The 12,520-nt window shown below is 38.3% G+C and overlaps 1 protein-coding gene across 6 annotated transcripts in view; it reads left to right on the top strand.

Moving 5' to 3' along the window:
* SIPA1L1 (signal induced proliferation associated 1 like 1) overlaps positions 1 to 12,520 on the top strand; it is a 201,931-nt gene that overhangs the window by 168,966 nt on the left and 20,445 nt on the right. For all 6 annotated transcript variants that reach the window (XM_036384744.2, XM_036384748.2, XM_036384750.2 and 3 more), the window contains 3 exons: positions 4,545 to 4,694; positions 9,290 to 9,414; positions 12,018 to 12,136. In XM_036384744.2, the coding sequence (XP_036240637.1) occupies positions 4,545 to 4,694; positions 9,290 to 9,414; positions 12,018 to 12,136 (394 nt within the window). The remainder of the gene's footprint in view (positions 1 to 4,544; positions 4,695 to 9,289; positions 9,415 to 12,017; positions 12,137 to 12,520) is intronic.

The following is a 12,520-nucleotide window of genomic DNA, read 5'->3' as shown; positions in this document are numbered from 1 at the left end:
CATCTGCTGCGGTGTATCTTGCATCAGTGACATTTTTCCTAGTATAAACAAACAGGTGTCTGTGCTCATTTGCTACCTGTCAAGTCAGCATTGTAGTACACGCACTGCCTACCTCACAGGGTTTGCAGATTTGTTATTTAAATGTTCTCATAACATTCTTCAAATTAAAACATGTACCAACATGAGATTATATACCACACACTTCGTACCAGCTCCGAGACCTAGAGCTGGATGTAGCAGTGGAAAAACCAGAGGTTTGTTGGTATGCATGCCTGTGCAGCCAAACTCTTGCAGTGTAAAAGCATCTGAGAAGAGCCATGCTGTGTCATGTCAAGATTTGGTCATTCTTGTTTGACAAGGGCCATCAGTGGGGACCAGGGACAAGCATAAGAAATGCTTACAAGTGTAAAGGAACTCTTTACCAGGTCTGACAGTCCCCTGGCTGTCTGCTGTGCAAGATTGCCTGGAGCTGGGTGCACCTGTACTGCTGTGGCTGCTATCTCTTCATCCAGGTTCCTGCTAATTGGTCTCTTGGTAGTTCTAGACCTCCTACTTGTTCTTTTGTCATGAGGGATAGTGAGTAATCACTGCTTTCTTGGTCCAGTGTAATTTATGTTTGGATGAAGTGAAGCAGAGAGGATAAGTTTCTCTATAATCCCTGGAGCCACAGGGCTTATTCAGTGTGTCTTCATACACAAACTCTTCGGTACATCTGGTGTCCCACTGCCTGCCTCTGTGTCTTTTCTTGTTACAATATGTGTTTTCTGAAAGGTGATGATCAACTTGAAAAAAACCCAAAAACTTGAGATGGTACAACATGACAGCATAATTGCCTTTTTTGTTTCATTCACTATCCTGTTCTTCAAAATTGGTGGGGTTTTTTTTCTTTTTGAATGGAATGGATTGTTTTCCTTTAAACATGAGAGCATTTGAGACGGTGTTTGCAGCAAATTGTTGTGGCTTGCAGTATTACTAGGATGGTAAAACTCAAACACATGGAAGGTAAGCATGCCAGAATTAAGATTTGCTCTGCTGTTTTTTCAGAACTCTTGTGTAACTGTATATCAGATGCTTCTTTTGATTAAATTACAAGAATTTCTTGTAACAGAGGACATCTGCCTCATTCAATTCACACAGTGGATGCAGCTCATTAAAGAAGAGCTATTTAGTTTTTCTTTTCCTCTTCATTACTCTGTCCCTTATTTACTGGATGACATTCAAATCCTGTTGTAAAGATGCCATTACTAATTCCCCTCTAAGCTTTACAGTGGTGCCCATTACTATAGTTTCTGAATGCTTCATGGGTATTAATTAAACTTACTTTTCAAAATTCCTGTGTGAGAAGAGATGTCTTCCGCCATCTTCAGATTAGAACAAAGGTAAAGAGATAAATTATGTTCTAATTATTTGTTCTGCTTATTTTGGCCATCTCATATTTGGAAGTGTACCCAGCATTGTTAATACTTTGTATATTCAAATTATAGCCTCAGTTGACTTCAGCTGCTTTAGGAAGATTTCAGCTCAGAGATATAGTGGGCCTTAAAATCAAATAAGGCCTTTTGAAAAACTAAAATGAGCAACAACAAATGAAAAATTGTCATTAACAAATACAGTAGTGGTCACATCAAGTGCTCCAGCAAGTGCAAAGTAAGAATTCAGTTTGCCAAGTCAGCACTGGCTGTAAGGCCATTTTCCCTCTTCTGCCAGCCTGACCTGTCCTTTGCTTCTGGGCTCTGCAGCTCTTGCAGGAGAAATTGTAGCACAGTATAGGCCCTGTGCCAGTTTTACAGGAAAAGGCACCTGTGTATGATCTTTTAATTAGACTGCCTTAGGCCATAGGCACAAAGTGACCTAGACTGACATTTTTCTTCTGATGTGTGTACTACATACCTATGTGCCCTGAATACGTGGGGAAAATGACAGCTAATGACATAGAAATTAATTTATTATAAGATGCTTTCAATGTCAGCGTTGTCATATTAAACAAAATAAATGTATGCCCATTCCACTCACTGCTTTAACAAAAGATGATGTTCTTCCCATATTTGGCAAGACTCAACCAGTTCTTTCAGGATGAACTAGATCTGTTAGAACTAAATCATGCATGGGATAATCCCAGTTCAATTGACTTCAATGTAATTGTATCTGTTTAATGTAATGGACGCTTGGCCTATTTTTAAATTCAATTGTGGGACTCATGCACTTAACAATTTTGGCATTTCTTTTTAAAACTCTCTTTTGAAATAGATAAGAGCTTGCTTTAGTATGGTTTTTAATTAGAAACAAAAGACAGGCTCAGATTATTTTAGCTATAGGGGCATACTGCTAACACAACACAATGCACCTCTTGTGTTGGGAAGTGCCTTTCATCAAAAGATTTCAAAGCAGTTCAAAAAGTCAATTTGAACTAATTTGCTCTTAAATTCTTTTATATGTTTCACAAAATGAAATGTCTTATAGCATTAGTGTGTTTTAGTGCAACTGTGAACTGTACGAACAAAAATATACTTCTGCTTTAATTAAAAGAATGTCCTACCTCACTGGTTGTTCATCTTTATTGTTCAGACCACATTTCTAATACAATTTTGTTTGCCCTCAAGGTCTTTCCTCTTTGTAAATGAGTTAGAACTCTATGACATAGAGTTCTGAAATCTTGATGTTCCTTCTGAACAGTGCTGTCACTTTTTGGTAAGGCATAGGAAGAAAACAAAAAGGCATAGCTGAATCTGAAATGAAAATGTAAGCATTTTTCAACAGAAAAAATTTCAAAGAAATTATTTGAGAAGTAATTGGTTTCCTTACCATCAATTCCAATTTGGCATTGGGAAAAAAGGTCATAATTTTAAACTGTGTATTGCTCTACAAGTGTAACTGAGTTTAAATGTGTGTACCTTTATATGTGAGTGAATGCTAATGAAAGTGCATTTTTGTGTGGCGAAATGATTTTTTCTTCTTTTTAGAGGAGAGCTTCTGGGAAAATAAACTGCTTGGCTTATGGGTCCCCAAGTTTTCAAGTCTTCAGCCATGTTCTTTGCAAGCAAATATTTCACAATAGTTGCTTGATAAATGTGGGATAAGTTAAAAGATGTTTGGTAGACTAGGAAGGCATTACTGGAATTGGTGTAGCACTTACCATGGTCAGGCCTTAGATAATTCCTTTCTTGTCTCAGAAAAAGAGTAACTATTAGTTATATGCACTTCATGAAATTCCAGATGGCAAAAATTTTTGATCCAGTCGTACTGCTCTTTCCATTTTAAGATTTTGTTTACTACTTTCTTGCAAAGTACTTAGGAGGACAATGCACATTTGATATAAATGTAAATATAAATATATATACACACACTGTTTTGATATAAGTGCATACATAAGTACAATTAATCAATAATTGTTTTTCAGTAATTGTTTTTAATTTCCAAAAGATTTTTAAACTTTTCAAGTTTCTACATTATTGTGGTGAGAGCTAATTTAAAATCTGCCACTCCTTTAGACATCCAGATTAAATGGCCAGGCTAAGATCTTCTAAAGCCCAAGACCCGAGCTGTGTGCTGGCAATTTATCTATATGTTTCACTGAAGTCATTATCTGTTTTTCAAATATTAAATTATTTAGCTTGTGCAAATTATTGTTTTCCTAGATAAAATGAATAAAGGCTTTTGTTCACAGTAGGAGTTGGATGTTTGTGAATGGCATAATTCAAACTTTGCTTAAATCACTGTAAAACTTTTTAATAGCTTCAGTCACAACTGAGTAGAACAAAGAACTAGCTAACAGCAGTGAGTTCTGCTGGGGTTTGGGAAACAAAATACACAAAGCTAGCAGTTATCTACAAAAGCCTTTGACTACAGAACAGGATATGAGTTGGGCAGTATAAGCTCGCTGCTTCCAGCCATTCTGCCCAGCTGCATGTGTTGCAGTTCTAGACTGTTTATTTGCTGTAGGGTTATTCTGACAGGTGAAGGCTTTATGTGACTCAGGTCTGTGTTTTCAAACAGAGTTCTTGATCTGTTGAGATAGTTTTGTATTAGAATGTTAAGCTTTAAGGTGGTATGTATAGATTTCATTGCATTTTTTTAGTCCTTGTATTTTAATGTGGACAAGTTTGGTGGCGTAGAGGTAAACTTGATACTCTTGGAAGAGTTTGCATAGGCAGTTCACTACATTTAGTTTAAGTTCAAGGCAAGAGTTTGCTATGAGAATTAGGAATATTTTCTTCTATTTGCTATTTTGATGAGGAATGTAATGTTTCATTAGGCTTTACAATCAATCTGTAACAACAGACTTTAGAAACCAGAATCTTTTCCTAATGTATGCCAGAATTTTCTTCCCACATTGCCTTTATTTCTTCCCATGCATCCAGGGTTTTACAGTTGATTTTCATGGTTTCCAGTAGATAATAAGGGGGAAATGTCTGATCCTTCAGCTGATGGGATTTCTGCTGTCTCCATGACGCCATTGCTTGCAGCTGTGGCAGTTTGCAGGGTGTTTTTGAGCATGCCTTGCAGTGTTACCCTGCTGATTTGAGGCTTCCCTTGGTCCCTCACAGGCTGTCCCCTGGCTCCGATGTCTACGTCACCGTCTCCTCCATTGCCTTAGCAAGGTCGCAGCAGTGCCGCAACTCTCCAAGCAACTTATCCTCCTCCAGTGACACCGGCTCTACTGGGGGCACGTACAGACAAAAATCTATGCCAGAAGGGTAGGCACTAGACTTTTTACATATTCTGTTTCGGCAGATGTTTTCTTCTCTGTTCCATTCGTTGTAGTGTGTGCTCAAGGAGTGCTTACACAGGCTCCTGTCAGCTGTTGTTTACATGCATGAAACCATGGCTGTTTTCAAATAACACTGTCATGCTTCTTGAAAAAGCCAGTTTTAAAAATCCTTTGCTTCCACTCTTACCTTGCAGCCTAACTGCTCTCTCTGTTCCTAGTCTACAGCTGCTCAGGTCACTACACAGAAGGACTTTTATATATTTAAAAACCTTCATTAAAGGTGCTGGTTTCACGTGGCAAATTGCTTCCTTTCACAGGTTTAGATTCTAAAAGAAAAGAAGTAATAGGTTTGGGGCTTTGCAGTTGGTTAATAGTTGAAGCAAAGTAGTACTGAGTGCAGCTAAGATGTGTAGGCACAAAAGTGCTAATTAATCCACAGCTAGCTTCTTTTTCACATATTCACAGTCATTCTGTCTTAAAGCTTCCAACTTTCCAGAAGTCTTCAAACTCTCGGAAGTGTCAATGTAAGGGGCAACTTGCAGAGGAAGAAATTAAATCTGTATCATATTCGGAGAGCACCAAAAGGACCAATAAATCAAAGATCACCACGTAGAGAAAAAAATAATTGGCAGCAGAAGAGCTGTTAACTACATTCCAAATTACTTCCTATAGAGAAGATAAAATGACAAAACTGCTGATAGTTCACACTGCAAGTCTTCCCTCTGGAGTATTCTTGAGTACTTTGCCAGGTCATTGTGTGTAATTCATTTTGGTTTGGGTCTTCTATAAAGTAGAAATATCTTTGTTTTAAACGATACATTATTAGTGGGATTAAATGCCATTGTCCAGAACTGCTTAGTACAAGGGCACTGTCTTTTGCCTCTAGGTGCTCTGTGTCAGCCCAGAGAACACTGTTCTGAGCACGTGTTTGAAAAAGTACTGCTTCTTGCTCCACAGCACTGAAGATTTGTCCTCTCCTGTCCTTCCTGCAGCTCAGTTTGAGGTTTTATGAAGAGTCAGTCTCTTCTCTGCTGCCCACCTTCATGAAGGCTTTGATTCGTGACACTATCAGGCCTCTTCTGGTTATTGTTTAAGTTTGTGCTTAAGTCCTACTGATTTTAGGAGATTTGCCCTTAAGCCTATTAAACTTTGCTGTGAGGAAACACTAGATATAGGTTATCCAGGGCTCTGCAGCTGGAAAAAGGCACTTAACCTCTTTATCCTCTGTAGACTTTCTGGCTCATTCACATCACACCAGCAGCATTTCTGTGTTACCTTGAATTCTGATGAGTAGCTTGTGCTCCCATTATTGTTTGCTCTTTTCCAACTACATCATTTGCACTACAAAAGAGGTATTGCTGCCATATGTCCTTTGACCACCACAAGCAAAACTGCTTGCGTAAGAAGGGATTTTCAGACACACTTGAAGGTTTGTTTTGAGTTGTTCTCAGAGCAGACCAGCACCCATCCCAACCCTTTTCCATCTTTTAAGTTAGTCATAAACATATGTTCTCTATGCCATTCTTCAAGCATTTTGAAATTTCAGCAAGGAGATGTGTCCTAGAAATATTGGCTGTACTGTCATTTTGGAGTTGAAGTTTTAATTCTGTGCAAGGAAACACAGTTTAAATGGAATAATGAAAGAAGCAATTAATAGGTGAACTTTGCATGTTCTTTATTGGATGCTCTTTAGAAAAACCCCAATTTCTTGACTCCAGTTATTTTACTGTTTTGTTCTATTCCCATAAGAAAGCAGTTTGCCTCTCATACTGTCCTTGTACACATCAATCATACTTACTCAGGATTTCCCAAACATGTACCTCAATGGTAAGCATGTAAAGACTAAATGGAAAGCATGAAAAATATGATTGTGAAGGAATGTTTTCCTTGCCTCAAGAAGGAATTAAATGTCTGTCCCTTTACTAAAAGCCGATGCAGTTCCATGTTCATCTTCTGTTGAGATTGGTCTGAAAGAGCAGGTTCAGGGCAGCTCTGCAGCTGTGTTTGGTATCCCAGGTAGGGCTGGTATCCATTACCCTGGATAGGTTGTTAAAGTAGGGGAGAGAAATTGTAACATTGAGCTGCTAAGATGTTAGAGAGAATGGGCTGAAATAAGGGCCAAGGGGGAGCCATGTCCTGAAGGTAATCTTCCAAAGGTGAAGTTCCAGTTTGCTCTAGGTACACTACTCTCTGAGATTTCCCAGTGCAGGAAATCTCAACCTCACCATTTGTGCATACATTTATTTGTTGTTACACAGTGTGACAATTGGAAGGTTTGTGAAATTTAACTGACCAGAAGAATGGTGAGTCCAGCCTCTGTCACACATTGGTACAAGCAGTAATTGCTGCCTCTAGATTATTGATCCATATACTAAGCTGGGTTTAGACAAAAACTTCCCTGCCTTCAAGAATATCCACATTGATCTTGATGTGTTTATGTGTGTTCTGTACACTTCTGCTGTGTTTGTGCGTTCGCTATTGCACTGACAATAAATTATTGTAGAAAGTAAAATTTAATCATATGTAGATTGACAGCTTATATACATATGAACATAATGGAGGTTAGGTAAGAGGACATCACAAGAGAAAACAAAATATTGATGCAGTGCAACTTCATCGCACCAAGATTTGTTTGGGCTTTTGGCCTTTTCTTTTAGATACCAGCTTCTAGTTATTTTATCATGAAAATACATTCTTCTCATGAGAGTTTGTTTACAAATCTTAAAAGTTATACCAAAGATCAGTGTTTAAGAAATCAGTCACCTTTGAAATGCTGTGTTTAGACTTTTTTTACATATCTTGAATTGGTATTGAAATCATCATGTTTAATTTAGGTATTCGATCAGTAAAATCCTACTTAGTCTGTGTGAATAGAAAAGGAAAAATGTTACTTTTTGCATAATTTCAATGTAAATTGTTTATATTCAGAAGGCAGATATATACAGGTTTTCCTTACTTTTCCTAATTCATCAAAGTGTATGCTGGCTGCATCAGGGAGCAGTGGGAGCCGTGAACAAAAGGGGAGTATGATCACGTTCGGGTGAATTTTTAGAAGGCTGAAATTTCAATGTTTGCTGCACATTACAAATGTGTTCCAGCTGCTTGTTCTTGAGGATGGGAGTGGGATTTTGTTGTTCTGAGCCATATAATTAATGTTGCTGTGGTGGGTTCATTTGAGTTACCAAGTCTGTGAACTTCAAGTGGGATAACCACACTGAGCTTGCTCTGACAGCTGGGAAGGTGTCTTACATTGGAGGTTGTGTAGGGCAGTCTGTAGCTCATAGAGTAGACATCACAGGTGGGCTATTTCATTTTCTCTCATTTTATTAGACATTACAGATAGAGAAACTCATTGATAGAAGGATGATATATCAGCTTATCATTATTTTGTGTGTTATTCTGTGCACATAAAGTAGAAGGATTTTCTTTTTCTTTCAGGGTATATCTTATTAAAATAAAAACCTCAGAAATACATTGTTCTTGATGAATTCTTAATGACTGATTTGCTATTTCTGAACCAAGCTATAATTCTTGCAGACTTATAAGTGATTTATATGTAATACAGAACTGTAGATTTCAAGTCTTACAGGCTTTTAGGCATATGAGGCATGTAGGCTCAGTGTGGCACATGGGCCCTGTGTGTCTCTTTTGTCATTAGCTTGATTTCCTTGAGTTTATTTTGTCTTTATTGATCTTTCTGAAATCCATCTGCCTATTCTGACAGGATTTGCAAAGTCCATTGAACTTTTCATTTTGCCCTGTATGCTTTCTTTTACAGCAATAGGTGTACGTCTCACTACCTTACTACAGCTATATTTAATTTGCACTAATCCACTCAAATCATTTTATGATCAAATAACTTAAGAATTTACAAACGCCAGGATTTGGGAATCCATATTCAACAGTCGACTTTATAGAGGCTTATTTAACGTGTTTGTCAGTGTTAATATTGTTCCAAAGAAATCCGTGTTGTTGGCATATATGTCTGCATCACCCAGAGGTATGACCTTACTACTCTCTTGGTTGGAACCCAGGGAAGTGGCTGAGATACATGGGATTGTCCCAACAAATTTTCTGATGCTTTCTTTGACTAGTTTGAGGTAGTGCTTTGAGGTAGTTGAAAGGATCTGATCTTTTCCCAATAAACACACCTCATTTCCCTATGTGGTTTTTATCCAAACTTTTACATTTTACTCACTATGTTGAGTTTTCTATTACCATGTAACAGTCTGGTCACCTTTTCATGTAAACATCTGTGTAAATAAAAATGCATAATTTTCTTTCTTGATGTTTTGATCTGTTTTTTTTTTTCAATTGTAGCATTGTAACCAGTTGTTCTTGCCCAAGGATGCTCAATAAATTAATGTATATTGTAATCGTATGCATTAAAGCTGGTAAAAGGGTCTGGAGAGCTACCGCAAAAATGAAACGGCAAAGCATTATAAATCCCTCAAGCATTTGTGCTGTGCATTGGTTTGCCCTGTTGTTTGACACTGGCTTCTTAAAAGTGCTCTTTTTTCCCCTTGTGCAAGGTTTATGTATATTTAAAATGCTTATCTGCTTTGTGTTTGGGGAGAACAGGTTTGGAATTAGCCGCAGATCCCCCGCTTCCATTGACAGGCAGAGCACGCAGTCGGACACGGGCGGCAGCGGCAAGTCCACGCCCAGCTGGCAGAGGAGCGAGGACAGCATCGCTGACCAGCTGGGTACGTACGGAGCTCTGACCTTGGCCCTGCCTCTCCTGGCACACGCTGAGCCCTCTCAAGGATGCTGCTTTCAGCACCTTTCAAAGTTAGCCTTGTTCATCGGGATGAATAATTAGGTCTGGAGCATGCACTGAAGCTTCTGCAGTCTGCTTCCTGGAGACCTAGGAGTATCACCTGAGGAAGAACTGATTTCATTTCCTTATTTGACTGTGGGATTAAATCTGCCTTAGTGCTCTTACCCTGAAACATTCTGTCCTTTTAGAAGCAGCTGAGCAGACACACTTATAAATTTGTCTTGCTGCCGAGGACTTGTTTGACCTTACCTGCTCTCCTGAGTGGCTTGGCTTAGTTCAATATTTCCTTAGTTAGCTAAAGTACTTGTGATGCTTCCTTTTCAAATGGTGCTATATAAATGCAAATTGATTGTTTGATCATTGAAGCTATAAAAACACCATGTATAAAATGGAAAAAATGCAATTAAAGTTTAAATAGTGAAGTAAATCTATAAGTAGGTAATCACCTTTCACAAATGTATACGTTTTCATTGCATGTAGCCATTAAGCTGTCAGCTGAGGGAACACATTAACTACATAAAACAGCTAGGAACTGAGAATTTATATTGTTAGGCCTTCATTTGAAGTTCTTGCACATAGGCCTTTTGCTACAACTATGGCTTGACTTGAAAGGATTACTGGTAAGACTGACACCAGTGAAAATGTCCTATCTACAAACAGTAGTTTTCCAACATGATGACCCTGGCCAAGGTTGCTAGATTGTGTTTCTCTAAATTTTTTTACCCTAGATTAAACAAATCCATACTTTGTTATTGCATCACTGTACAAATGGACTAATGTTCTAGGGCGAATACACTTCAGTGACATGAGGAATTTAAGGTATATGCTGCCAGCCTCTGGTTCTGAAGATGTTCTTGGTTCACACACCCTCACAACCTCAGTAAGCTGTGCCTTGTCATCAAAGCCATCTGTCAGTCCCTCCCTCACAACTCCCCCCATATTCACAGTAAAAAACTATGATTAAATTAATCTGCAGTTCTCGTTTTGACATAACAATTTTAATCACATATGTTTTGAAGCTGTGTGATGGTAATGACACATGTAAAAATTATCTTTTTGCTCAGCATTACTTTTGCAGACCAACAGTTGGGTGTTGGTGCTGGCACTGAGGGAGCTGCCAACAAGTTCTGTTTTATAGTGTCAGGTGTCAACATATTAGCAAAATAAAGAAAGCCAGAAAGAACAGGAAAAATTACATGGTAGGAGAGATGACTCCAGCATTTGGAAAAGGATGAGAAATGCACAGTGACGTAAAATCGCTGTATTTTATCTCTTGTGTATTGTCCTGCTTTCATAGAATTGGAAGCTGCATCTCTGATCGGAGACTTTATTGTCAATTTGGTGAATCCAGGTGAAAGTTTGTTTTTTGACAAATAAGTATGTTTCCACTTGGGATAATCTGTCTCAGGGTAAATAAGGCTTTAGCTGTAGTGAATCCACACACTGACACCCTCCTGGCCTGTCCTTTGCTACAGAGCAGTTTGTTTTGTGTTCACCAACACTGCTTGCTACCACTTGCCAGGGGAAATCAAGTTTGATGATATTTTTACTGGTATTATGATTATTATTCTTTTTAAAAAAACTCACAGCTTTTATTTGTTTTTTAAAAAGCTCATGATGCTGCAGATCAAGATGAACAAACTGTAGCTGTGGTGGAGAAAACACTACTATTTACAATGGATATTGTTAAGTACTTGATGTTTGTCAACACATATTCTACTTAAAAGGAGCATTTTTAGAAGAGCAGAATATATGTAGAAGTATATGTAAAAGCTCATAACTGAGAGAGGTTCTTTTAAAATACTGACCTTGGGCTCTGAGAAGGCAATTACCTACATAACAGGCTGTGTCTGAACACCCTCTAGACTTCACAGTTATCTCCTGGGAAAATAAGTTTTATTGGCGAAGTGTATTCCTCTGAGTGTCCATGTAAGATGAGTGATTTGACTTCCATTCACTTTTGTCAGGTTTAGTTTAGTAAGTATTCCTTTTGTACATCTATGCAGTTTCCACATTTACAGCCAGCAGTGTTTAAGATAGCAAACGTTTATTTAACTCAACTTTGGTAAGAAATATGTGTAGTAGTTGTACTGGGGAAAATGGATTCATTCAAGTGATCACTGTAGACTTGCTATTGTCCTGCCTTGCGTAGAATGCCATTTAAGGAAATGTGGGTGTTGAGTCTTTTAAATCTCTTGTCAGCAGGTATCAAGCATTTAGAGATCCAATGTCAGTACCCTGTGAAAGGGAATAGTCTGCTGTTTAAATGCTCTGATATAGTGCTCTTGGACATGATACTATTCAGGTTGTTCTAACCAAAGTCAGAATGGTGGCAGCTGGTTTTTCATGAAGCCTTAATGATTTACACCAGGCAGGAATGGGCCCCTACTTCCTTCCCTGTGTTCTGTCACAATATGTACCTGATTTTGGCTAAGGTAGTGTTGGAAGAATTACAGTGTAAAATAAGGTTAGATTTTTTCTTAGCTTGTAGCACTGCTCTCTCAGTCCATGGTGTGTGCTGTGTTGCAGAGCCAACGTGCCATCTCCCAGCAGTCTCAAAAGTGCTGCCATCCTTCCGAGAGAGCCCCAGTGGAAGACTGATGAGACAGGATCCTGTGGTACACTTGTCTCCAAATAAGCAGGGTCATGTAAGTTATTCCAAAAAAGGAATTATTTAATGTGTCACTTTTGCTCTACAAGCTCTTGATACCAAAAGTGTTCTTCTAAGTTATATTTAGAATGTCAATTTAAAAAAAAAGCAAAGAAAAAAAAATTCTGTTCCTTGGAACATGGAGAATGCAGCAGAGCAGGCCTGTTGGTGCCTAAATCCTACAGCACTGTGTACTGAAATATTTACTAGTTAATAAAGATTTGCTGCCAGTTGAACAGCAACCTCTTGTCTGTTATCTTGTAAGAAGTAAAGGATTAGTAGAAATTTGCAAAGCTATTCCTAGACTTCACATGTAAGACTTGCAGTTTAACTAGTGTATCTTCTAATGCAATGGCCAGAAAGCTGCTGCTTTTGAGACAGA

This window comes from Molothrus ater, chromosome 6 (genome assembly GCF_012460135.2).
Source record: "Molothrus ater isolate BHLD 08-10-18 breed brown headed cowbird chromosome 6, BPBGC_Mater_1.1, whole genome shotgun sequence".
NCBI lineage: Eukaryota > Metazoa > Chordata > Aves > Passeriformes > Icteridae > Molothrus > Molothrus ater.
The sequence above is the reverse complement of the archived record's forward strand: the minus strand, read 5'-3'. Positions and strand labels throughout refer to the sequence as shown.